Raw genomic sequence first — 26,601 nt, 5'->3', positions numbered from 1 at the left:
TAGTACCATTGGAAGATTCTGATGGAAACTGGGTTAAGGGCCTAAGATTTGCTTTTGCTGAGAGATTGTGGCTCTAGTGGACCCAGCCAGGCCTCAGGGCCTGTGGTGCTGATGGCCTACCCCCACTCTCTGCTCTTATGCTTTCATGGCGCAAAAATTGCAAGAAGTCTTGGTGGGGAGTTGAGCAACTCGGTCTGGTGATGAAGGTGTTTTCTGTTCCAATATACCCGAGGGTGTGATGCTTCCCCCCTCTGACCCCCTGTGACCATGACAGCTTGCTTGGAGCATATCAGAACATGGGGAGGGGGCATTGTGCTTTGAAAACAATAACATCAGTACACATTCAGAAGAAAATCGCTCACTTAGCACTCCTTCCTGCCCTTATCTATGAATGGTGTCTTGTTCTCTTCCTCGCGCCTCGAAACTGATCTGCAGCCCCTCTCCCTCCACTTTGGTCTGCTCTGGGGGATGGGTGGGGTTTCTTCCAGGAGCAAGGGTAACCGTCTGCATGGTGGCCTGACCTGGATTCAAGTTGTCTATAGACTTCTTCCCTTCTTAGCATTTGGGCTTTTATCCTCTTGGTTTGAAATTTGCCCTCCCTTTATCTCCATCCAGGCCAAAGTAGAGAAAAAAACAGAGGCAGCTGCTCCAGCTCGAAAGCCTGAACCTAACGCAGTCACTAAAGCAGCCGGCCCAATTGGCAGTGCACAGAAACCACCCGCTGGGAAAGTGAGTTTTATTTAGACTTTTACCTCTCGAAGGTAAAAGATGGTAAACTCTTTCTTCCAGCCTGAGTCACTTTCCCTTCTATTGCACTTTTTTCCTGTCCTTAACTAGTTTCTACTTCTCCCCATGTTCCCTCCTCTGCGTTTGATGACTCAGGCATCAGAAAACTTTCTCTATTAACCCTGAAAGTTAGCAGAGCTGGGAGCCCAATAGCCCTGTGGGGAATGGTTATCCCGCTGGAAAAAATGGATCCAAACACTGTTACTTCCTTCACACTGACTTTGATCTGAAACTCACCCATTATGCACACAAATAGAGAACACAGCTTCTTCCATGGTAAGCCATGGCCTGTGTGCTTCAAATTGCACTGAAGGCCCCTCTCCTAGCACTGCCGAGTGCTTCCTTTGCCCAAGGACCTCTGTTCTGAAAGTTGGGGTGCTCATCCCCAACGGAAACCCGCTCGGCAGAAGAGAGTGCAGTGTCACCTGGATGGCCGAGCTGAGTGGAAACTCTAGCTTCTTTCCTTTTGCCTCCTCGCCCTGGAGCCAGCCCCTCCTCTTGCCCTGGGAACCTTTTGCCCTTAGCTGTGGCAGGTGGGTGGACAGGGGCTTCCAGAGAAGCCTGAGCTCCAGCCCTTAGGGCCCAGGGTCGGGGGTCTAAAAGGACTTTGTGCAGTTGGCAGGCCAGGAAGGCTGTACCAAGACTGCTCAGGGCTTCTAGAGGTCCTGGAGGTTTCTGGTTCAGACCGGGGCTCATTAGGAAATGGTTTGCTCAGCAGTTCTTCATCATTGACGTTGTGAAAAAGGCAAGAAACGGTTGGAGTTTCTCAGGGTAGATTACTCTGTGAAGAACTCTTCAGTTTGGGGGCTACCTCATTTGCGAAGGGCTCTAAGGAAAGGCAGGAAGGAAGCTTTCTCTTGAGAAGGCTCCAAAAGAATTCTTTGGCCCAGACCCTAGAACCTGGAGGTGCCCCCAGAGTCTGGTCTCTTTGCATGTGCAACTCACAGGGTGCAGGACTGGGCATCGGGGGATTGCAGTAGGGGTTTACCCTCAAATCAGCAAGAAGACTAGGGAGTTCCCTGGTGGCCTAGCAGTTAAGGATCTGATGTCATTGCCGTGGTGTTCGTTCATTCTCTGACCCGGGAACTTGCGCATGCTGTGGGCATGACTGGAAAAAGAAGAAGACCTAAACCTCCATTGGATTGTGCTTTCTTGAGCCCTGAGACAAATGGGCCATGTGCATGGAGGCGTGGACGCACCTGCAGCTTCGCCCCCCTCGTGCCCAGGGCTCTGCGTGGCAGGTCCCGCCAACTGGTCCCTTCCTATTAGCATCAGATCTCGGCTGGGAGCCAGCTGCCCCCTGCTTCTCCGTGCAGCCTGTGCCTCCCACAGGAGATCTGGCTGTAGCAATTCCAGGCCCTAGATTTAAGGGTGCGGACGGGTCTGGATGAGCAGGGCCCTTGTGGAGAGGAGCCACCGGGTGCTGTGCCCAGCTCTCAGCGAGGGGGCAGGCGGGGCAGGCAGACAGGGTGGGCCTTATGAACCACAGCCACCCTCTCGCAGCAGTGAGGACAACTGTATAGCACTTTGGACGTGTCTTCTGTCCCTTTGTTCACGTTTTTCACTCTCTTTCCTGCTCTTTCACGTTCCTTCCCTTGTGCTTTTCCACAGCTGCTCTGCTGAAGGTAGGGGCAGAGTTTTAACACCACTTTCTGCTGGTCATTGTGGTCACGTGTGATCTCACTGCCCTGTGTCAGTTCTAACCAGCCCTCCCTTTGTGTTGTTTTTTCTGTTCTCTAACACTCCAGGTCCAGATAGTCTCCAAAAAAGTGAGCTACAGCCATATTCAGTCCAAGTGTGGTTCCAAGGACAATATTAAGCATGTCCCTGGAGGTGGTAATGTAAGTATGAGCTCTGGGCAGCTCGTGTCTGAGCATAGCCCACTCTGGGCCACGCTGGGGAGAGGGCCACCCTTCTGGGCTGGCAGGGCCGCAGCCTGGCCCGGGGCTTCCTCTCAAAGGCAGGCCAGCAGAGGGAGGCAAGCCCCCAGTGCACAAGGGTGTTTGGTCCAGGTGTTTCTGGTGAGCCCCTAAAGGACAGCTGAGTGACGCCCACCTGGCATCTTTTCACCCCTGTGGGTGGTTGGCCTTAGGGGTTGGCCTGGTTCCTCCTGCTGTGTGAGACCTGGTCTGAGCGCCGCAGACATCCAGGTTTCTCCAGAACCCATCCGTGAGTCGTCGTCATTGCAGGACCCGTGAGTTCGTGACCGTGTCCGCCTGCCCATCCCTGCATCTCCAGCGCTCTTTCCCTCTGGCTCCTTCTCCTCCTCTCTCCTTGCCCCCTCCTCCCTCTTTGCTTCCTATTCTCCCTCCTCCATGGTTTCCCTTTCTATTCCCTTCTCCTCCTCCTCCTTCCTGTCCCTCCTTTTTTTTCTGTCTCCTTCCCTCTCCCATCCAGACATCCTATTTTTCATGGTGCTGCTCTGTGCCACCCTTAAGATCTGTGTTGGGGACACGGGTGACTCCAGCTCTCAGGGAGGTCCTGATCTAGGGAGAGATTGGGTGAAGCACCATTGTCACCTGGCATGTGGAGGGCCAACACCGTGCCTTTCCGCATATCCCTGAGACTGAGCCACCTCATCCTGGTCTCCCTTGGGTTCATTCAGTCCCTCCTTCTCGTTGCTGACCTGGGTTCAGTCCTGCTCTGCTTACCCTCCTCAATTTTGGGCTCCATCCCCCTGCCCCCTCGGCAGTCGTGCTGTCCCGCCCATGGCCTGCAAAGTCCTCCACCCCGCGCTTCTCCTGTGGGGGTGCCGACATGAAGCATCCCTTTCCTGGCCCACATGACTCCCCTTCTGCGCCTGAGCATGACCCCACCACCGGCTCTTCCTGCTGTGGACAGAAACCATACCCTCTGCACTCAGCTGGACTGTGTTGGCCAGACATTAGCCACCTTAGTGCGGAATGCTGGTGGCGGGCGGCTGCGAAGCTTTTAGAGGCAGCATCTGGTTAAGATGGTAAAGATGCATGCATCCTGTGAGGGGCTCAGGTAGGCAAAGGCCCTAGATTTCCTCACAGACTTTGGCCTAGATGAAAACAGAAGGGGAACAGGGATTCTGAGGGAACTGGGTCACTTTGTGTGTGTGTGTGTGTGTGAGAGACAGAAATGCATTTATATATGTTATGTGGTGTATGTCAGAGCTCTGAAAATAGTCCTAATTTATCTATCAGCTACTGTCGTCCTCCCACACTGCTTACACATGACTTCAAACAAGATTATTTTTGGCAAGGAAATGTGCTCTTTAAAAGCATTTTTATTTTAGGAGGCTTCCCTCAACAGCAGAGCATTGGGAAACCGCCTGTGACAGTGTTTCCAGGTGGGAAGATGAGAGGAAAAGCCTGGACTAAGGTGCTGTTGTGGCTCCCATCCTCCCCTCAGTAAAGCCACCACAAATACACGTGCCGTGGAAGAAGAATGGCTGCCAGCAGTTACTTACGTAGCTGAACCCAGTGTTAAATTTGTGGCAGTTTTAGTTTCATTTTGCCCTCAAGAGGAGGAGGGGTATTTAATGGGTCCTGAGACCTGTTGGCCGTGCCATTTCAGTAGCAGTTTTGATACGTCAGTAGGCCCATGGGCCAGGAGCAGACAGTGCAGCAGCGAGGTGCAGGGGATGTGAGATTGGTTGTGTACGGGCTGTGCAGGCCACCAGATTCGCCTGGGTGGACTTTGGGGCCAGCCTCTGAAGCATGAGAAACACACGTCCTAGGTCAGAGCAGTAAGTAAGTAGCACGTGGCTCCCAACAGCCAAAGCATCCAGTGGAGGCAAGTGGCTGAGGCAGGGGGTGAGGAGGGACCGTGAGGAAGCAGATTGTGGCTCTTCTGTGTACCAGCCTAGGGAGGCAGAGCTGCATTCTCAGAGGCCCGCAGGCTTTGTCAAGTGAGTGAGATGCAATTAAGCTGTTAAAAACATGTGTTTTTCAAACATGTACAACAGTAGAAAAATGGTAAGATAAACCAGATATACTTTTTACTCAGCCTCATGTGGTATCTTTGTGGCTGGTTTTATCTACATATGCCCACCCCAGTATTTTAAGGCCAGTGCTAGTCACATCGTTTATTGGCAAATACTCCAGGATATAGCTTTAAAAGATTAGAATTGTCTAATAGACATATATATAATATGAAACCCGATAACATGTTAAACGGGTTTGCTTATTTGAATCAGGATACAGGTAAGGTCCCTAAGCTGTGACTGGCTCATTTGTCTCTTATAATCTTATTTCTTTGACTCTTTCGTTGTCTCATTCATTTTTGTTAGTGCTATGTTTCCTGAGTAAACTGAGTGGTTTGTCCTAGAATTTGGATTCTGCTGATGACATCCGCATGGTTTCACTTAGCATCTTGCTTTTGTTCCATGGTTTTCTTTAGATCGATTCAAGTTTGGTTTTGTCCCCCACATTTTTGCAAGACATGCATAGGCAGTGGTTTCTCTCAGGAGAAACAACTTGTGGTCTTGTCTCCTTGTGGTGCTGGCAGCTGGCAATGTCCCAGGCCTGGCCCATGAGAGCCTAGCTCGGTAGAGATGTGCCGTGCTGAGCCTCTGTACTCTCTTCCCTTCCCCACTTACCTCCTGGAACACGTCTGTGAAGCGAAACGCCCCTGCGTCAGCTCCTCTCACTGAGGACTAGGCTTCCCGAGTGGAACACTGGTCAGAGATGTGTGGGCTCCACCCCCTGGCAAGAGCCCAGCCTTGGCGTGTGACCTCTGCAGACTCCTCACAGGTCATCTGGGGCTAGCGTAAGATGAGGTCATTGTTGAGGACAAGTGGTGGCTTGGTGTAGGCAGCTGCCAGGCTAGTGGCTGGGGAAGTGCACTTCTCCTGCTGTTGTGGGAGAATTGCAGCCTTGTTGGAAAGATGAGACAAAGCACGGGCTGCTGCTTTGATGGAAACAGGTACTCTGTGAATGGTGTCTGCACAAGGAGCAAGGCAGTTGGACCTGACAACACACCCTCGCTCTGAGGCAGTCATTTTTGGTGTTTTTCTCCTCAGGTTCAGATTCAGAATAAGAAGGTGGACATCTCTAAGGTCTCCTCCAAGTGTGGGTCCAAGGCTAACATCAAGCACAAGCCTGGTGAGTAGAGCGCTCCACACCCAGGACACAGCAGTGGAAACAACACAGTCCTCAGTCCTTGTCGGAAAGGGATGCTGATCTCTTAGTTGGAGGAGAAGCTGCCATTTGCACGGCAGCATCTTGAGCACCTGCTGTGTACATTGTGCAGGAGCCGCTGCTAAAGGAGCTCTCAAGAGTGGGGGCTAGGCCTCCCTGTCAGATTCACAAGCAAAGGGTGTCCCCAGCAGTGAAACATTGACAACCAGCTCCAATAAGAGACAGCCATTCAGGAGTGTCACCTCAGCCCATAGGCACGGGCCTTGTGAGCACAGCGATGCAGGCTTTTCTTCTAGCTGCATATGTGGCCAGCCCCCTCGCAGAGGCCTCTGAGCAGCTGGCATGTTGGCTGAGCAGGGCCTGCGCTCTTGCCTCGGATCTGCCCTCAGGCTCATATGTCCTGGTCCCCAGGGCTGGATGTCAGCAGCAGCAGACACTGGCTGGCAGGTCTGGTGTTTCGGGTCCGTCATCCCAGGCTACCTAAGGTGAAGGCAAAGAAAATGCCCTTCCCTCTCAGCAAAAAGTGTAAGATGAACAACTTAAAAGGATCAAAACACTTTGGCCCTTAACTGACCTTCCTTCTTGGTCTCTTTCTGGAATATCCACTCTTGGGAAATGGTTCCTTCCCTAGTGAACGACGTGAGGTCCAGTTTTTGCCAGACAGTGGTGGTGAAGATAACTTTCCTCCTCTCTCTCTGCGTGGCGAGATTGCCTCTGCCTAACTTAGAGAAGAGGAGCCCTATTTGGCCAAGTATGTGTTCACTGTGCCTCTTTGTCCTCAGAGTCACCAGGAGCAGGTCGCATTTTCCCCTTTCTGGACTGGGCACAGTCCAGTCCTTGGCCAGCCTCCTGGCTTTTCCCGTAGAGGCATTTCTCCCCTGTAGCCACCAACTCCCTTTTGGTTCCAGGTGGAGGAGATGTCAAAATTGAAAGTCAGAAGTTGAACTTCAAGGAGAAGGCCCAGGCGAAAGTGGGATCCCTTGACAACGTGGGCCACCTGCCTGCAGGTGGTGCCGTGAAGGTAGTGAATAGGTGCCCAGGGGGAAGAAGCTCGGGGGGTTGGGTTGTGTGGCTGGAGTCTGGGTCCCAGCAGGTGGGCGCCTGTCACCGCCCCTCAGTCTCCACTTGTCTTGTTTCCCCTGCACCATCGCTGTTTCCATTGTCTTCATCAGTCCAGAGCAAGGTAGGAGGGGTAAAGGGGCCCTACCCAGTCTTTCCAGCTGGAGGCAGCACCTTCTCCTCAGACCCATGGCCGGCCTTACTGTTTGAGTCCATCTCGGCCATCTCCAGAGGGACAGGGCTGGGGCAGGGTCCCCTGGCATCCCTCTGCTCCGGAGGCCCGTGCGGCCAGGAACTGGAGAGCACTCGAGCAGCAGGGCGTCCAGCCCTGAGCCTGGCTGGGCCCCTCCTCCCTTCCCTCCTCTCTTCCCTCCGCCTCCTTCCATAGAACTAACTGTAAGATCTTGTGTGTGCCAAGATGCTGTGTGTCCTGTCAGCGGGTGGGGGGCCCATACAGTTAGCATCTTGCAGGCTTCTGAGCCTGCTGATTGCTGTGGCTGCTCGGGGAGAGGGGACCAGAGGGGCGCTGTGGGCCTTCCTCCTGCATCTGACTGCCTGGTGTGGGTCCTTCCCAGCCCTTGCTCTGTCCTGTGCCCTCAGGGCTCCATTTGAAGCCCTGACTGACGCCTGTGACCATTGGGGTTCCCACTCTTTCACAGGCTCTCAGGTCATGCTCCGTACCCTGTGAGGAGCTCCTCTCTGGTTCGTCTCTTGGGGGTGCTAACTGGAGTGAAGTCACTTGTCCCAAGCCACATGATTGAGGGTGTGTGGACCAGGGCCCTCACCCGGCTTTTCTGACCCCCAGTCTTGTGGACTTTATTAACATTACCTCCTTTTCTTAGCACTTCTGGAACTATTTTGCCGACAGGGAGGCCCAACTCTTGCACAATTCTGATTAAAAACCACCATGGAGTCTTCTGTTGTCCCCTTTGGGCATTCCGGGCTCAGGTGTGCCAGCTCATCAGTGCCTCCACCCCTCCTACCCCCAACACTTGACTCTCACTGGGTGTCCACTCTTCCCATAAGTCCATCCCCTCCAGGTCCCAGATAGTTGCCCAGCACAGAGGAGGCCTGTGTCAGGGGTTCAAGAAGGATGGATCAACAGGCAGGGCTGCCCTGGGAGTGGCCGAGAAAGCCTCTCTGAACACATGGTGTGTGTCAGGAGTGCCCCGGGGTCCCTTAGGTCTGAGGTGGCAGCCTGCACCCCTCAGGAGCCGAGTTTCAGCTCCTTGAGCCTACTAGCCAAGTCCAGACCGCCAACTGGAGATTGTCGCTCAGGTTTTTTGCTAACCATCTGCTGCAACTGCTGTTTTGACCTGGCATCAGTCAGCCCTGTTGAGAAGCCAGGCACCTTTTGCCTGGCATCTGAGAGGCTTCAAAGCCTTGTGGCTCCCAGAGTGTGTCATTAGACACACTTCCCTGCCCCAGAGCCTGTGTTCCTGCCCTGCCCCAGCTACTCAAGCCAGGAGTTTGAGGCTGGGGGGAGGGTGGGGAGCAACTGGTCCGTACTCCCCAGGTAACTGTGAACCTCGAGCTCGTGGGGCTGCGGGGTGGGCTGGGGCTGGGGCTGGGGCTTTGTGTGAAATCCACTGCCATTGCCATCCCACGCCCTCCCCAACTGACCCTGCACTGTCTCCCCCACTGTTTCATTGTAGACTGAGGGCGGTGGCAGCGAGGCCCCTCCGTGTCCGGGCCCCCCTGCTGGGGAGGAGCCTGCCATCCCTGAGGCAGCGCCTGAAGCTGGCGCCCCCACTTCAGCCAGTGGCCTCAGTGGCCACACCACCCTGGCAGGGGGTGGTGACCAAAGGGAGGCTCAGACCTTGGACAGCCAGATCCAGGAGACAAGTAAGTGGCTGGGCTTGGCCTGAGGGCCTGCCAGGGGCCCTGCCACTGGCTACAAATTGAAACTCCTTTGTTTTCTGACTAGAGTGTGGCCTGAATTTTAACGAAGCAACCTTTTATTTTCCAGGCATCTAATGATGACATTCTGGTCTCGTCTTCCATCCTGTGTCCCCCCTCTTGTCTCCCCTGTTACCCTCTCCCTTCCCTCCTCCTGTGTCACTGCAGATTGAGACCTACAGGCTGACGTTCCGGGCAAACGCCAGGGCCCGCACCGACCACGGGGCCGACATTGTCTCCCGCCCCCCCCACTTCCCTGGCGGCCCCAGCTCAGGCCCCCGGGTGGCCAGCTCCCTCTCCCAGGCAGCCCTCTAGGCCCTCCCCACTCCTGCCTTGCTTGCCACCCCCACACTCCTTCCACTCCGAGCCACCCAGGCCCAGCTCCCTGCTTAGCTCTGATCCTCACCAACATCCTCACCATTATCCTCACCATTGCGCCATTGCACTGTGGAGAAGGTTGGGTGGGAAATGGGTGGGGGAGGCTAATTTGGGATCTCTGGGGATCGGGGTGGGCTGGGGTGAGGGGAGCTGGATTCCAACCACTTCTTTGTTTGGGTTTTTTGGACCAAACCCAAGAAAAACTGACATACCCTCCCTCCTCGCTGGGTCCCCCTGGAGGGAAGAGTGGAAGTGGGTGTGTACTCGGTAGTTGGGCGCTGACTGTCCCTTGGAGCCGCTAAGCCATTGCCTCTCCCTTTGACCCCACAATGGTGCCCCCCATGCAGGTGGCACCAGGCGCCTCTTGCTGCCCCTCCCACAAGTTAGCAGGGTCAGTGCTGCCTGTCCCCAGTGCTTCCCATACTTGCCTAGCTGCTGTCACACTTTATCTTTTTTTCTGGTTTTTTTTGTTTGTTCTTAAATAACCTAAAAACCGGTGGAGTAGTTTTGCAGGTTGAAGCCATGTCTAAATGAAAGTCCTCAGTAGGTGTTAAAAGAGACAGGGAGGGGAGATCCTGAAGCTTCCAGCCGAGAGGCCAGGCACTGGGGGCCTGTCCTGGCTTGAGCAGCTCAGGTGGGCCCCCTGGAGGTGGTGTGGGTGGGGCAGGCACAGTGTGAGGCCCGTGGCCTGGAAAGCAGGCAGGGCACGCTAGGGGCTGGTCAGTGTGGACTGGTGGTTCTAGCATTGTGTGTGTATGCTGCTTTTCTTTTCTAACCAAGAGGCTGGTTTTGGCATCTGTGTCTGTCTCATTCCCTGGGATCTGGTGGGAGACACGGGGGCTGGAAGCGGGCCATGGAGGTCAACCTCTTTCAGGCCTGCAGCCTCGGACACTCAAGCCCTGAGTTGCCAGCGAGCCCAGGATGTCCAGCACTCATATGGATAGTGGGGAATCAGGTCTGGAAATTTGAAAATAAGGATATGAGATGGACCATCCTGCCTCCCTTATAAGAGGAGAGGGGAGACCAGCCTGAGGGTGGCATGTCCCAGCCAGGCCTGGTCTTGGGATGGCTGCAATGATGAGTCCCGGGAATTGTATTGACACGAAGATTCTTATTGCACTTGTATTTTTTTGTATTAAAGTTTGCATGGTTTCTAATAAAGGATTAAAACATAACAGTTTGTAGTGAAATGGCCTGAGAGTCTCCAGGGCTTCTCCTCTGGAAGAGCATTTTCTGCAGTGCAGACTTGCTGCCAAGGAGGCTGCCACAGACTTGGCCCCTCACCCTCTCCACCTCAGCTCCCAGTGTCCCTTGGCGCAGAGAAGGTGGGGGCTTGAACTAGGTTTGATCGATGGCTGTGGCAGGTTCTCTGCATTTCCAGGGTTAGCATTTTCTTCAGGCAGGTCTGACACCACATCCCCACTTCCCCAGGCATAGACCTGATGCCACTGGGAGGGGGTGTCAGGAGACAGTGGGATGACAGTGCCAGGCCTAAAGGTACCTGCTCCCCCCACATTGATCCTGGGGCCAAAGGGATGCTGAGGTGGACAGCAGCCTCTGGATCCTTTTACTCCTTTGGCCAAGGATGGGGTGGGAAAGGACCCCAGTGGAGAGCTCTCATGGGGGTGCTGGAGTGGTCAGTGTTCTGAAAGGTTGTGTGGTCACAGCTCCCTTGAAGGGTCCCACAAGCCAGAGAATCTGAGAAGGCAGGTGGGACCAGAGGCCCGTGTGCTGTGTACTGCTCTGTAGCCATTGCGGGTGGGACTTTTCTGTACTTCCCGATTTGCTTATGGCTCAGCCATTACCTGTATCCATCTGTGATTCTGTTTAACCATTTTCGGAGTAAATAAAGCTCTTGTGCCCCATACAGGCCTTGTCTTCTGTATGTCCTGGTTGTCCACACCTCCAGCATCGGTGACCCCACCCCCTCTCAGCGATTCCCTTGCATGGAGGGAGTGGTATATAGCATATGCAGTCTTGACTTCAGCCCCTCACCAAAGGTTAGGGCCTGATGGGGCCTTGGCTGCTTGTGGAACTTTTCCATCTGCCTGGACTAGGTGACAGGCAGGCTGAGGGAAGCTCCACACTGGGCCATACCCCAGGAAGAAAAACCTAGGGCAGGGGCTGCTCAACACTAGCTGTCCTCACCTGCAAGAACAGTGCCTATGAGCGGCCGTGGCAAGGACTAGGCTGGGCCAAGCAGCACAAGCCAGTAAGCTGTACAGGTGGCTGGAGCTCCTGAGGAGTGAGTTCTAAGCCCCTCCTTGCCCTAAAATTTTTCTTCCCCATGCCCATCCCAGGGGATGTCCTCTCTTCCTTGCCTTCCTATTTCCTCTTGCTTTGGGAAGCTGTGGCCCCCAGCCCAGAGCACTAAGGCCCTGAGAGAGGAGCCCCAGTGGATAGCGATGCTCACAAGGGATAAATAGAACTTTATTTTAAATAAACATTTTCACTCTGTACATGGCCCCAGCAGACACGGGGCTCAGTCGTCAGCTGTCTTGCGCACATCAAAGCTGCCACAGGGCCCGCGCAGCAGCTCTGCCAGCAGGGCCAGCAGCTGCCCATGTTCCTGTTGCACACAGGGCGGCAGGGTAGCCAGCTCACTACGCAGGCTCCGCTCCACCATGCGGCCCAGGGCCCGGCGCAGCTCCCGCAGCAGCCGCACGGTACGTGAGTCGCCCTCCAGCCTTAGCAGGTCGCTGTCACTGAGGGAGATGGTGGCCCGGCGCCCGTCATCTAGAGGAAGGGAGAGACCAGGTGAGCTGGGTGAGGTCAGTCCCCTGAGGAGAAACCAGCTGAAGAGCGGTGGGACAGGAAGGGTCCAAGTACCCACCACGGATGTGGACGTCCCCATCTGTCAGTAGCAGCACAGCCAGTGGGTGCACCTGGGAGGAGTCCCGAACGAAGACGCTGCCATTGGACTTGACGGCCATGAAATACGTCAGCCATCGGCTCCGTAGTCGTGTGGCCTCCCTAGGCAACAAAGGGCTGGGTAAGCACCCTCCGCTGAACCTCTTCCGCTGCCCCACCTCAGCCTGACGGTGTCCCACCTGTTAATGGTTGACTTGTGCAGCAAGATGTTGCCAGATTTGGTCCTGTAAGTGACACTGTTGGGCTTGAACTTGCCCTGCCGGGTCACCTTGCCTTGCCTCACCTGCAAGGATGAAGGAAGACGTGGGTGGGTTGAGTAAGGCACGGGGAGGGCAGAGAGGCTGGGGCCTGGTGCCCCTTCCCCCAGGGCAGCACCTGGATGAGGTTGGGGTAGAGACCCGCCATCAGTACACCCTTCACCAGCTCCTCCTCTTCACTGTACTCATTGCACTGGGCAGAGGCCAGCGTGCAGTCTGAGGGCTTCCCTACCAGGAAAGCCTCATATATGTTCTCTGAGAACTGCTTGATGAGTCCTGGGGAGGCAAAGTCCGGGTGAGCCTAGGGCACCTTGGGTCACAGCTGGCTGTGCCCAGGCCCAGAGCAAGTGGGAAGGGTGGAACCCTGCTGACCATGAATGAAGCGCAGGCTGGGCGCATAGAGCAGGTTTTCCTCCAGGTAGTTCTCCCGGGAGCTGCGGTCCTGCCAACGCAGCACCTCCTCCCAGCCAGACACAGCCCGCACGAAGGCCAGGTGGTCACTGCCGCTGTCGTGGCTCAACAGCGCCTTCACCTGGAAGGGCAGGAGGATGCTGGAGTCACAGGGCAGGGGCCGGCGGAGGCCACCTCTGAGCAAGAGGTGGTGGAGGGCCAGAAGGGAGAGCGGAGGGCCAGAAGGGAGAGCGGAGGGCCACGCGTAGGCACAGGGTCTGACCTTGTCCACCTCCGCCCGGTTCTGCAGGCTGCTGCTGAAGGGGTCTCGGGTGAGGCAGGAAACAACCACTAGCAGCGGGTGCAGGCAACGGAAGATGGCGGCCAGCACTATGGCCTTGGCCAACCGTGGGTCGGTGGAGATGTGAGCCAGGCGCTGCCCCAGGGTGGTCAGGTACTCCCGCTGGTCCAGCACCCCTGCAAGCTCAGCTGTCAGTCCCGCCCTAGAGAGCCACTCCGAAGCCCGGCCTGGCCCAGCCCTACTCACCAATCTCTTGGAGCAGGATCACAGCTTCATCCACTGCTTTGATGTTTGGACTGTCCACAGCCTTGGAGAGGAACTCCACTGCCTACAGCACGAATGAGCCAGAGCCCCCATCAGCCCTCGCCCTGCCCTGCCTGTATGTCCCCAGGGCTTACCCCACCTGCCTCTACGCACCGTCTTCTCAGGCATGTGGATCTTGGCTTGCAGCACCAGATTCTCGAGGGGTGTGCGCAGGATTTCTGGCACCTGGAAAGGGACCATCTTCTCCAGCCGGCTCCTCGGGAAGAGGTGATAGGCAAAGCCTGACTGGCAGCGGCCTGCCCGGCCCCGGCGCTGGATCACATTGGCGCGTGACACCCACACAGTCTCCAGGCAGGACACCTGGGGGAGGGGTACGTGAGCAGCCGCCCAGATCCCCTGGTCTTGCTCAACCACAATGTCCCCCCCCACATAAGCCTAGTGAGACCCCACAAGTGTGGCCTTCTCCAGACACACTAGACCAGGGTAGGGCTCGCTGGGGCTGGACCAGGAGCTGAGTGGCACCTTGGTCTTCAGGTCGTAGCGTTCCTCCTTGTGCAGACCGCTGTCTACCACGTGCACGATGTCATTGATTGTGATGGAAGTCTCGGCAATGTTGGTGGCCAAGACAATCTTGCGCACCCCAACAGGAGGCTGCTGGAATATGGCCTTCTGGTCCATCATGGGGATGTTGGAGTGCACTGGCGGACAGCAAGAACACACTGGTCATGAGCAATGCTCCTGCCAAAACCTCCCCATGTGAGGGCAGGCAAGGATTTTGACACTATCTTGATGAAACTGAGGTCTAAATCAGTAATATCACCAGTAGAAATCACAAAGACAGCAAAAAGTAGTGCAGCCTGGTAAGAAACTCAAGGCCCTTGAGCCCCAGGTAGAGTCCACCTCCAGTACAAAGGGCAGCTGAGTGTCAGAGGCCATTCCCACACTCTCACCTGGCAGGATGAGGTACTTGCTCTCATGCATGCCCAGGGCCTCCTGGAGGCGTTGCTGCACTCCTTTGATCTCCTGCCAGCCAGGCAGGAAGCAGAGGATCCCACCTGTAAAGAGGCCCTGAAGGCATGAGCTGGTGGCTCCCAGCAGATGGAGGGCAGGCCGGGTATAGGCAGAGAGGCAAGCACCCACCTGGCTCCCCGCGGGCATCAATGTGCAGAACGAGATCAGTGACGAGGTCCAAATCAAGAGCACATTCATCCTCAGACTGGGATGGGGGAAGAGAGGCCACAGTCACAGCCCCAGGGGCCAAGGGTCATGCACAGGACAAGGCCACCGTGGCTCGGTGAGGCCAAGGCACGTGACACATCACCTCCAACCCTCGCCACACCCTTATCTAGCAGGCCTGATGGTTCCCATTTCTAGCAAGGAAACCAAGGCTTGCTTGGGAAAGAGGGGAATTCATGGAGCAAAGGTCGGGAGCTGAGGGCAGGACGGGGCAGGTACAATCCCTCACCTCATGGTGCCGGTGCCTGTGTGGGTACTGGTGCTTGCCCAGCTTGGCCAGGATGTCCTCCAGGTAGTGTTCCTTAACGGGGTACATGAAGCCGGGCACCTTGATGACAGGGCAGCCACCAAAGTAGCGGGAAAAGCGCTCATTATCGCCGGTGGCACTCATGAGCACCAGCCGCAGGGCTGGGTTGAGCCGCTGCAGGCCCTTGAGCAGGATTAGCAGGAAGTCCGTGTTCACGTCCCGCTCGTGCACCTCATCCACAATGACGTGGCTCACACCCTCCAGGCTGGGGTTGCTCTGCAGCTTCCGCAGCAGGATGCCCACGGTGCAGAAGAGCAGGGCGCCACCTCGCGCCGGAGGCTTGCTCTCCAACCGCACCTGGAAGCCCACATTCCGGCGCAGGGAGGGGCCCAGTTCATGGCTGACCCGCTGTGCCACGGACACAGCCGAGATGCGGCGCGGCTGGGTGATGATCACGTTGCAGCGTGCGCCGCGGCCCTCGGTCACGTAGCGCTCCAGCAGCAGCTGGGGAATGCGCGTGGTTTTCCCACAGCCCGTGTCACCGGCAATGACCACCACCGGGTGCTGCTCGATGGCATTGAGGATAGTGTCCCGATGAGGGTCCACAGGGAGCTGGGGGGCTTCCTGCCAGACCGGCCCTCGCCGTCGCCACAGCTCCAGCAGGTTCTGACTCAGTCGCAGCTCCTCAGCTTCAGACAAGGGCACGTAGGGCTTGCCTGTGATAGGGTCACTCAGGGGCCCTGAGTCCTTGCCCAAGGGCAAGACATCGTCACCCTGCAGCCGGAGCTCTGGGGAAATCCATGAATTGTCCACGGGGTACTGGGGGCCAGACAGAGCAGCAAAATGGTGAAGAAAAATACCTTCTCATTTACCCGCAACCAGCCCCTCCACACGCTTCATCAGGGCTGGAGGCTGTGGCCCAACCCACTGGGCAGGACTACCCCAGGACACTTGTGGACAAGACTGGACTGCTCAGAGAAACGGTGCTCCCAGCACCCTTGTGGGGTCCCCAGTGGGGGAAGTGGGGATTCACTACCGCCTGCTGCAGGCGGAGGCTTTCAGTCTGGGGAGATGCAGACAGACAGGTGGGGGGATGGGGGATGGGGAGGGGGGGATGCAGACAGACAGGTGAGGGGATGAGGACAGGTGAGGGGATGGGAACCTCTTACATGGTTCAGGAAGGTCTCTATCTTGCGGAGGATGGGCTCAGGCACCTGGATGGTACACGGCCGGCGCTGGGTCTCGCCCAACTCGCGCAAGGAGGCCAGGTTATACATGGCATGGGTAAGTGGTTCATTGTTCCGGTCCACCAGGCCCAGGCTCTGCAGAGAGGACACATACTGCTTGGTCTACGCTCGTCTCTCCAGAGCTAACCCAGACCTGCTCAGGATCTCCAGAGGTTGTGCAGAGCAACCTCTTTTCTAAGACATTCTGGGTTTGAGCTCACATGGTACAAGAAGCAGAAATTAAGAACCAGGAAAATCCAACTGTCTACCCCCATACATACATACATACATGTGTATACACACACACACACACACACACACTCACTCATTAAAAATCATTCAAGAAAAATAAGACCTGACATGTCTGAGAACAGCTCCCACTTACCCAGGTTGAGTGCCTCTGCGCAACCTCTCCCTGAGCAGCCAGAGCCCCCACAGCAGCCATCCCACCTCCATGAATTCCCAAGACTGACCTCCTGGAGATAGGAGGGCCAGGCCCTTACGGCCCCTACAACACACCTCACAGGCTCCTCTCCTGCCTCACCAACCTTCCACAGCCTTCCAGGCCCAGCTGCCACACCATCTGCATGACACCCACTCCATCTGTGACCCCATCATACAAATGGACATGGCAAGCCCTCTGCTTACACAACTTAATATGCCACTGGAAGGGAAACTGCGTCTTACTTCCCTAAATGCCTAAGACCACCACACCAGAGATAAAGCATTCCACATATCAGGCAAATGTGAAAACCTGCCATTTTCCCCTAGTCTATCAGGTCTGGATTCCACTTTCCAAAGCCCTGAGCAAACACTCCCCTTTAAGAAGTCTATCACCTCAGGGACAAACTCCCTTCCTCTAGTCCCAGGATCATGAGGTGTCAACAGGCCACTTGCTGCAGGGGAGGCCACCTCCTTCCTAGGACTGGGGAGAGAATTTAGGTGCAGCCTCTCTGACCGGGCAGCCAGCTGCTCCACAACACTGCTGCCACCTGGAAGCTTGTGCCTTCCTCAGACAGACCTCTCCACGCTGGGGGGCTTCTCCTCACTGTTTGCATCTTATCAAGTTAAAATTCAGACAACCTTGAAGTTCTCCCAGTTGGCCCCAGTTCTGTCCTTCTGAGCCACAAGTAACAACACATCTATTCTCTCTCACTGCTTACCTGACCCCATCCCTCTCCAATTCTCCAGGATCTTGCTACCCCTTAACCATCAGCTGTATCTAAAATTCAGTTCCTAGAACCAAACAGGCACCAAAACCATATGACCATCCAGAGTAAAACAGGGCCTTTTTCCTCTTGTTCTATGAACCAGTCTGGGTTCAGAGTACTAACTCGCATTACTGGACCATTGGCTGACATCCAAAGCTGTTTCAAAAGGACTGCCGGCTGTAAGCCACACTGCCTTCGCCTGGATATTGACCCCTTCAATCTTCATCCCAGATAAATGTCTCATTGTTTGTTTTGGCCACAAAGCCCAAGTTACCAAGATCTTTCTAGACAATAGGTCTTCCCTCAACATAGACATCATTCCTCCAGCTCAATGTCATTCAAAATGATGAGCACGTCTCCTCCTGGCCTCACCCCGTTTCCAGGAGACAGTGCAGGCCCCAGGCAGAGCACCTGCAAAGGGGCTGTGGAAAGCAAGGTCTGTATACCAGATACTCTTGTGCCCAGGCCAAAAGCCTGGCAGTGGTAGATTTCATTTCTTGGAAAAGTGGACCATTTGCCAGGAGTAGCAGGGAACTCCAAGACAGCTCATGCATCACACCAGGGACCCTCCTGCACTCACCTTCAGTTTCTTACAAGCCAAGGCAGCCGCCTTATTCTCTGCCTCTGCTTTGCGACGCCCTTTAGCGACAAAGGTCATGGGACAGGGCCAGAGTAGGGTGAGGGTGGAGAGCTTGGTCTTGGTGCCCACAGTATGGAATTGCATGAGGTTCTACATGAAGCGCAAGAGAGATGGTTACAAAAAGGCTAAAAATTGAAACATCTGGTGTTAGCAGAATGCTGACGAACCCAGATATGGAATTAACCCCCATTCCAGCAGGTACCAAACATCAGCCACAAAAGCAGAGCCACTGCACAGGCAGAAGTCAGTCTCATGGAGCTGCAGCTCTGGCATCCTGACCATGCTTCTCCCGTGGTACCACCATCTCACAGCAGGAGAGGGCATCTGGGTAACACCACTACCTGCCCTCCTAGCCCACTGTCCTCTCAGCACCTTTGAGGCAAACAGGTGTGATGGCAGCTCTGGGAGGAAACTGCCAACATGAGCCAAAAACCAGGCACAGTCTGGGGGAATAAAAACACCTTGAGCCTGGAGAGACGCTCTGCTTAACCAAAGCCTCTCAGCCTGGCAGCAAAAAATGAATTCATACTTCAGCAAGGCAGCCACCCACCAGCCCTCAACCCCTCCATTCCTGCCCGAAACCCATGAACACAGGGGGCTTCCACTCCTACAGTCCCCAGCCCCTCCCTGTATTGTGACTTCCATTCTGTCCCTGCTGTGGCACCCTCCGAGGGGCCCAAATTCCCCCCACCTGGCCCAGGTGAGGCTGGGGGAACAGGTGTATCTGGCCCTCCCGCACACTTGTAGTCTCCCTCCTACATGTCCTGGGGAAAACCAGACTTGACAAGCCAGCGCCCCACCCAGACACTTCCAGGAAACCCAGCTCACCTTGGCTGTGGAGGACGATGTTGCTATCTGAATAACCTTGGCCAGAAGGTTCTTGGGAAGCGGAAACTGGGTCAGAGCCCTAATAGCACTGTCGTCATCTGTCATTTCAAAGGAACCCCCCCTGCAACGACCAAAAGTTTAGGTGAGAAAGCACTCTCTTCCTGGGCCGATTCCACCTGCTCTGAGATCCAGGGGCTGTGACACTGCGTTACAGCTGTAGGCAGTCAGGAGGCATGAAATAGGCTGGGGCATCTCTGCTTGGCCTGTGATCCTCTAAGACACGCAGCCCTTGGCACTCCCTCAGCTCCCCCCACAGATGGGGGTCGGGGGCAGGCAGAGTAGGTGCTGGGCCTTTGAAGGACCCAAGTGTGAGCTCAAGGGAGGCAGAGCAGGCTTTCCCCAAGTTGGGGTTGACATACCAGTGAATAAAGGAAAACACAGACCAAGCTGCGGGGCAGGGGCCCTCCTGCCTGAGAACACGCACTCCCAGGGAACACGCCCCCATCCCCATGTCAAGGTTCGGCCAGCTTCCCCCACATCCCTGGCCTCTGGCTGTACCTCGAGTCCCTGAGTGGGGTGTGGGAGTCCTGCTGGGTCATAGACAGAAATTCAGTGACATCAATGGTCCCCTCTTCCAGCTCTTCCTCTTCATCCTCTTCTTCCTCCCGGCCCAAGGTGCGTGATAGGCCTGCCGGTCCCCCTGGCCGGATGCTCTCAGGATTCAGCTGCCGCCAGGAAGTAGGTGGCATGGTGGGTTCTGGGCGCCACCAGCTGTCAGCCGGAGAGCCAAAGCGATCAGCTAGCACTCGGTATTTGGCTGCATCAAACAGCTCATTCCGGGGACCCAGGAGACCCCAGCCCTGGGGAAAAAAGGGGCATTGTGAGGGTCCAAACCATCCTCACACCTCAGGCTGCTCAGAACCTGCCCAGTTACACCATAGGTCCCTCATGTGTGGGAGCCCTGCTTTTTCACCTGTCTACTCATCTCAGCCCCTAGTCCAGAGTTGTGCACAGAGAGCACTTGTCTAACTTTAACAGATGAAAAACAAACCGGACAAAAACCCCACAGGGGAACAGAAAGCAGATGCACTCACAAAGTGATATGGGACGCGTCAGAGTGTAGCAGTTAGGAAGTGTGTCGTCTACATCATAAAACCTCTGACACAACAATTCTATGTTACAAACAAATTCTAGAAATAACACCAAATGTTTTTAAAGCCATTTATACCCAAAATGTTACTTTTAAATATATTATAGCGTCACTATTTCCTAGAGAAAATCAAATAAGATATTTGCTGATTCTCTAGCATTTACAAAGCAACATACCGGCCACTCTGGGCACCAACAGGAGACCTGGCTCTGCCCTCAAGCAGCTCAGAATCTAAGAGGCAGAAGAGAAACACAGGCAACCAGAGTCTAAGGAACAAAAAGTAAGTGAGAAGCCAGAAGAATAGGAAAAGAGTATGAATAGAGCACAAGGTCAAGTAATTCCAGTTGGGAATGGTAAGGACAACGTGGGCAAGCCAGGGACACATCAAGAGGGTTCCTAACGTTATGGTCACATGACAGGGGACAGCAAGAGCCAGAGTCCAGGCCCCTCTCCGTGGTGTACCTTCAGCCCACCTGACTCATAACAAACCTTAGATTTCTCAAAGAACCAATTGAAATTTCACTGTAATCAAGAAAGTTCTATTCACAAGAGCAACAATAACCATAACCTACCTAAGATAAACTTCTTTTTTTGCTTTTTAGGGCCACATGTGCAGCATATGGAAGTTCCCAGGCTAGGGATCAAATCACAGCTGCAGCTGCTGGCCTACACCACAGCCACAGCAACACCAGATCCGAGCTGCATCTGTGACCTATGCCGCAGCTTGTGGCAACGCCAGATCCTCAACACACTGAGCAAGGCGACATGGAACCCACAACCTCACAGAGACTACATCAGGTTCTTAACCCAGTGAACCACAATGGGAACTAATAAGATAATTCTGAAGGAGTAGATTTATATATTTTTTAAAATGTAACACTTGGCAAGAGGACCTAAAATCAGGGACTTCCTGATAAAACTTTCATAGATAAAAGCCTCCTAAACTGACCCATGTAACATAACTCCAATCAAAGTCTGGGTAGATTTTTTTTGGGCACTTGACAAATTGATGGTCAAGTCTGAATGGAAGAATAGGGGCAAGAGAATAGGATTCTGCGACGAAGGACAGGGAAAGGACATGCCACACACATGAAAGCCACAGGGACTCAGGCCAGAGCAGTATGAGTACCTGCTCAAGGATCAGCTTCCAGGCTTCTGCCTCATTCTTTACAAGGGCTATCTGATCCCACAGAAACAAATACAATCTTCTTCCCTGTGGCCTTCCCTAGGAGGATGGCACATTTTTCCCTCGCACTCACTCACCCCCACCACTGGTTCTGAGCCATTCCTGATGAAGGCCCCTGAATGCTTGCTGCTGTGCTCTCCCTAGAAACCCCACCCACCCACTTCCCTTCCAGGGCTCTCCTGCTTCCCCATCTCTCTATTTCCCCTCCTCCTTCACCCAACCAGTCACTGTCTTTTTGATCTCTTTAGCACCCCTGTCCCTATCTCTGCTCCTGCCCCACCCCGATGCTGTTGGGGACTACTCCTAGAGGCAACTGGCTCTGCCATCGTTCCATCAATTACCACCAGTCAACAGACCCAAAACCCATACGATCAATCAAGTCTGCTACCTGAGACATCTAAGGCCTTGGTGTTCTAGGTCCTGCCCACCTCTCATACCACTGCCTGACACTCAGAGCCAGATTCATGTTTCTCTAGTTGCCCTCATGTGCCTGGTGCCATGCCTCAGCACCCTGTGTCTGTGGTGTTCACTCCACCCCTGTCCCTGGCAAACTTCTACTCACTCTTCAATAACAGCAGACTGCTTTATTCAGGAGGCTGAGGAGCACCTTTTCCCTCGTGGGGGCACCTCCTCTCTGGGCTGTGGCTGCTCCAAGAGCACCCTCAATCACCTATATGCTGCCAGCACTCACACCAAGCCTGAGGACAATGCTTAATAAAGATAGCTGGTTTGGGAAGAAAAGTGCTGAAGAAGTGTGAGTAAAAATACTGGGAACTGAAAAGGGTATAAAGTCCTGAATACATAAAGAACTCCTATAACTCAACAACAAAACAATCTGGTTAAAAAAATGGACAAAGGGGAGTTGCTCCTGCGGTGCTACAGGTTAAGGATCCAGTGTTGTCCCTGTGGAGGTTTGGGTTCAATCACCAGCCTGGTGCAGTGGGTTAAGGATCTGGTATTGCTGCAGCTGTGGCATATATTGCAGCTACAGTTGAGATTTGACCCCTGGCCCAGGCACTTCCATATGCCGCAGGTGCAGCCAAAAGGGAAAAAAAAATGGACAAAGGACTTGATTAGATATTTCTCCAAAGAAGATATATACATGGCCAATAAGCACAAGAAAATATGCTCAACATCACCAACCATTAGGGAAATGCAAATCAAATCCCCAATGATACCACCTCATATCCATTAGAACGACTATTACAAGATAAAGAAAAAAAATAACAAGTGTTGGTGGCAATGTGAAGAAATTGTCACCTGTGTACTATCGGTGGAAATGTATAACAGTACAGCCACTTTCAAAAACAGAATGGCACTTACTTAAAAAACTAACAATAGAATTACCATAGGATTCAGCAATTCTACTTCTGGAGATTAAAAGCAAGGTTTTGAAGAGATATTTGTACACACGTGTTCAAATCAGGATTATTCACAACAGCCAAAATATGGAAGTTTCCAATGGAGAGATGACTAGATAAACAAAACATGTGAGCGGAAGAGGAGCTTGGCATGCCCCAGAGAAAAGGAGAGTGGGTACGACCCAGGGGCTGAGGAAGAGACACCTGGAAGTGCCAAAGCCACAGAACATTCAAGCAGAGCAAGGTTTGGGAAGAGGCTGATGAGCCTGGCAAAGCTCTGCTCTGGTCAGCCAACAACCACCTGGCGCTATGAGGATTCAACCATGGCAAGGGCTGTGACACTGAGAAAATGCAGACCACAAGTAGAGAAAGCTGTGTGCAGAGGAAGTAGGGCCTGGTGAAGGGACCATGACACTGAAGAATTTTTGACCCCTACAGAAAAGAATCAGAGGAAGAAATATCTGAAAAATAAAAACATGGGAGTTCCCATCGTGGCGCAGCAGAAACAAATCCGACTAGGAAACACGAGGTTTCGGGTTCGATCCCTGGCCTTGCTCAGTGGGTTAAGGATCCAGTGTTGCAGTGAGCTGTGGTGTAGGTCACAGACGTGGCTCGGATCTGGCTCTGCTGTGGCTCTGGCGTAGGCTGGCGGCTAGAGCTCCGATTAGACCCCTAGCCTGGGAACTTCCATGTGCCACGGGAGGGGCCCAAGAAAAGGCAGAAAGACTAAATAAATAAATAAATAAGCATGGGAGAGGGAATGGAGGAGAGACACACAGGGGAGACAGAGATAAGAGAAGGGTCCATATAAGAGTTCCGGGACAGGACAAGAAACCTTTCCTCCTCATATGCAGGAAGGATGAAGAGAAAATGAAGATCTGCAGGCCATGAACGAGAGAGAAGCTGAGGAATGTATGTCCTGCAGCTTTGTTCTTGTCAGAGAAAAGACCTAAGAATGTGAGGAAGAATTAAGTTTGGCACAGCCATGAAGGGAGTCAATCAGGGATGGAAGGAAAGGCAGGGAACAATGATGAAGGTCTAGCAAATGCTACATAACCAAAAACTGAACACAATCCATGTCCAACCACTGGGAAATTAGCGAAGTGACTATTACATGTCCATTTTAAGTAAAAGAGTCTGAAAAGGGGCTCATTGTAAGAGCCTTGTACATGGCTATAAGGAAGAACCTACATGAAATAACACGGACAGGAAAACAGAAACCATTCCCTGTATAGAGGGAATGTTTTTCATAAATAGGTCCCCTGTGGTTTTTGAAACCATATAAAGTAGATAACTACAGTGGCAAGAAAGTAATAATAATATACTCCCTCACTGGCTGAAGCAGAAAAGGAACCAAAAGCGGGAAAGAGTTCAGGACAGGCAAGTAGATGAACACCCTGCCAACGTAGGTGCACCAGGCACTAGGATGACCATCAAAGCAAGAAGTTCCCAGGAGTGAGGTCTGCATGGTTTTCACTAGGGGAGGGTCACCTTGAACAGCTGGCAGGCCGCAGCTGCAGCCTGCCTCTCAGCGTCGATCTTCTTGCTGCCATAGCCTTCTACCTCCACGCTCTTGGGCCACTTTATGTGGAGGGTGACTTTCTGAGGAAGAGAAGAGAGGATCAGGACCCTTGACTCTAGATCTAGACTGCAAAGGCATTGCAAATCACATGGAGAATCAAGAGCAAAGCTCTATACCTCATGACAGCAGAGCTGAGTGCAAGACAGAACCCCAACCCCATCATTAACTCCTTGTCAGGCTCTGACTCCCCCACCCTCAAGCCACTGTCCCACCTCAAGTTGTTCTGCTTCTTCAAAGGGCCATGTTTGGGCAGGTGGGCAGAGGGCAGGTAGGACCCATCTTTATCCTTAAAAATCTTCATTCAGAATGGTTTGCCTGCATGCTTCTGTGGGTCTCAGGATCTACAAGACTCTGGGAGCAGGAATTATCAACAATGCTAACCCTCTGCAGTCCCAGTTAGTTGATGAGGGATCAAAACCAGGGACCAGTACAGAGGCACTTGCCCGTGTTCCCTTTTCCTAAACCAGGTTCTTCTCCAGACCTAGCTTCTTCACTCTGAGAATCTCTGCTGCCCATTCTCAATTCAGAATACCCACTCTATGGCCTCCCTGACAAGAAATCTGAGCGAACCAAGGGCAGCCAGTCTCATTCCTAAGAGACAGACCAACACGTCTCCCTGCCACCAGCAGAGTTACCTTTTTCTTCGGTCCATTTGTGTGCACGTAGACCAATTTGTCTTTTGCGTGTGAGATGCCAAGGGCTCTTCCAATCACACTGTTGAGAAGATTTTTGGGCTGTGGAAACTCTTTTAATAGGTCCCTAGAAGCTAAGAAAATAAGAACAAAAGCATTATAGCTGTTCCTTTTCTTGAAAAAACTCCACCGGCATGTGTATCAGGGCAACCCTGGGCTGGATACTGAGGATGTTGGCTTGTGACCCCAACCACCCAGGAGCATCTTAAAAAGGAGGGAGAAATGGCTTCAAGGCTTACAAGGTACAGTGGGGCTACACTCACTGCACAATCATCTCCTGAAGGAGACGGGTCAATGCCCTCCACACCACAGAGGGGAAACAGCCAGCATCCTCTTCCCCACCCAAGCTCCTGACTTAATGTATCAACTACAGAAGCCTACATGCCAACAACCCACCCCACGCCCCACCAGTCTAATGTCTGAAAGAAGACATTACACAAACAAAAAAATCAACCACACACAAACACACACACTGGAGATCAAGACAATGCAAGGCCCCTCCTAAAAGAATAGACATACAAAAGGGAGGATTAGCCCTGGAGTCTGAACACCAGACCCAAGTTCTCAGCTGTACTTTAGCATTCTGCAAAAGGCCTCCCCAGAGCCAGTTTATGTTTAGGGACACTGATTAGAGACCTCCATACCTGAGACACAGACATGAGCTATTCCTCCCAGGAGTTCACTGTAGTGAACCAAGTGAAGGCAGGATGCATCAAACACCATGAGAGGTACCTAACTTTTTTTTTTTTTTTTGTATTTGTACTTGTACTTTGGATCAATCCCAGAGCACATATGGGTGAGATGTCCACCTAGAGGCAGCTTGTGCCAAACACAGGGCTTAGTCAGACCACAATGAAGCCTGCTGGGAGTGGCTAAAAACAGAAGGAAGAGACTCAAGGCACCAAGAGGGGACATTCAAAAGATGCAAAGGCAGAGACCCAGCAGAGGAGACAGGAAGCCTTTTCATTCTCCACCCACAGTTTCTGACATTATACTTCTACTCTAAACCAGCCCCAAAAAGGAAATTTGTAGAGGGTACATATATGAACCCATGCACCAACGTGTATTGATCACAAGTCATCTGGGGAGCTTCTTCACAGCATTACACACTCTGATCCCCATAGGGCACTGGAGAATGGTGGTGATGTCAGACAAGTCTCTGCGTATTTTGAAAACTCTCCTCCAAGAGTTCTGCTATAATGCTGCTGCCTGGGTTGAGACTGTTTCCTTCGAACAGACTCCTATGTCAACTGGCCAAAGGGAAGGATTCTGCCTCGTTCTCTCTCCCACTAAATGATAACTTGTAAAGAAACAGAGGCTCAAGTAGTCAAGAAACAATATGTAAGTAGACTCAAAGGGGATCCATCCCACTTTGAGTAGCCAATTAGACACACATATAAACAGCAGTTGTGCAATGGTACCTCCTCCACATCTACCGGGCAAGCAGAGGCTGGCTCTCTCTGTCCACTCTTGATAGGCAAGGATGCTCTTAGTTTCATTTCCTACGCTATTCAGAAGGCACAGCGCTAGGGTCCACTAGAGCAATCACTCTGTCTCTATTCAAGATCTTGAAGTCCCAAGTGTATTTGGGCTCCTTCCCTTTCTCACAACAGAGGATGTGCCTATCCTTGAGGCTCTAACCCTTGACCACCATCCTGGCAGGAACTGGACGTTTACTTGTTTTCCCCCATTCCCTCGAGGTACACACCTCACCTATTCCTGCAGGTGCAGGTGCAGGTGCTCCAGTTCCAGAACCTCTGAGCTTGGGGTCCATTTGGGCCTGAGCCGCACCGAGCTTTATAACAGGAGGGCTGCGGTCTGCCACTGGATGCTTGGCTCAGCCAAACAGGAGAGGGCCCGACCCTGGCCCGCGCCCCTAGCTCTGCAATCCCCAGGAGCCAAAGGCGTCACAGCCTGGCTGTCCCCGCC

The 26,601-nt window shown here is 53.5% G+C and overlaps 2 protein-coding genes across 31 annotated transcripts in view; one reads left to right on the top strand and one right to left on the bottom strand.

Annotated features, from left to right (window-relative positions):
• MAP4 (microtubule associated protein 4) overlaps positions 1-11,097 on the top strand; it is a 172,475-nt gene extending 161,378 nt beyond the window's left edge. For 8 of the 23 annotated variants that reach the window (XM_047773001.1, XM_047772965.1, XM_047773026.1 and 5 more), the window contains 5 exons: positions 616-729; positions 2,535-2,627; positions 5,777-5,858; positions 6,803-6,915; positions 8,609-8,916. In XM_047773001.1, coding sequence (XP_047628957.1) covers positions 616-729; positions 2,535-2,627; positions 5,777-5,858; positions 6,803-6,915; positions 8,609-8,821 — 615 coding nt within the window. In that variant the 3' untranslated portion in view covers positions 8,822-8,916. The other 15 variants (XM_047773018.1, XM_047773010.1, XM_047773126.1 and 12 more) reach the window with 8 other exon arrangements.
• A 542-nt stretch (positions 11,098-11,639) lies between these two features.
• DHX30 (DExH-box helicase 30) overlaps positions 11,640-26,601 on the bottom strand; it is a 30,306-nt gene continuing 15,344 nt past the window's right edge. For 7 of the 8 annotated variants that reach the window (XM_047773169.1, XM_047773196.1, XM_047773205.1 and 4 more), the window contains 18 exons: positions 24,616-24,746; positions 23,890-24,000; positions 19,260-19,561; positions 18,702-18,822; positions 17,814-17,963; positions 15,966-16,118; positions 14,779-15,615; positions 14,454-14,529; positions 14,264-14,368; positions 13,836-14,011; positions 13,467-13,673; positions 13,296-13,377; positions 13,032-13,225; positions 12,731-12,890; positions 12,477-12,634; positions 12,281-12,384; positions 12,064-12,203; positions 11,640-11,966 (listed from right to left, as the gene is read on the bottom strand). In XM_047773169.1, coding sequence (XP_047629125.1) covers positions 11,713-11,966; positions 12,064-12,203; positions 12,281-12,384; positions 12,477-12,634; positions 12,731-12,890; positions 13,032-13,225; positions 13,296-13,377; positions 13,467-13,673; positions 13,836-14,011; positions 14,264-14,368; positions 14,454-14,529; positions 14,779-15,615; positions 15,966-16,118; positions 17,814-17,963; positions 18,702-18,822; positions 19,260-19,561; positions 23,890-24,000; positions 24,616-24,746 — 3,461 coding nt within the window. In that variant the 3' untranslated portion in view covers positions 11,640-11,712. Of the gene's footprint in view, positions 11,967-12,063; positions 12,204-12,280; positions 12,385-12,476; positions 12,635-12,730; positions 12,891-13,031; positions 13,226-13,295; positions 13,378-13,466; positions 13,674-13,835; positions 14,012-14,263; positions 14,369-14,453; positions 14,530-14,778; positions 15,616-15,965; positions 16,119-17,813; positions 17,964-18,701; positions 18,823-19,259; positions 19,562-23,889; positions 24,001-24,615; positions 24,747-26,385; positions 26,595-26,601 lie in introns of those variants that run through there. The other variant, XM_047773226.1, reaches the window with a different exon arrangement.

This window comes from Phacochoerus africanus, chromosome 1 (genome assembly GCF_016906955.1).
Source record: "Phacochoerus africanus isolate WHEZ1 chromosome 1, ROS_Pafr_v1, whole genome shotgun sequence".
Lineage (NCBI taxonomy): Eukaryota > Metazoa > Chordata > Mammalia > Artiodactyla > Suidae > Phacochoerus > Phacochoerus africanus.
The sequence above is the reverse complement of the archived record's forward strand: the minus strand, read 5'-3'. Positions and strand labels throughout refer to the sequence as shown.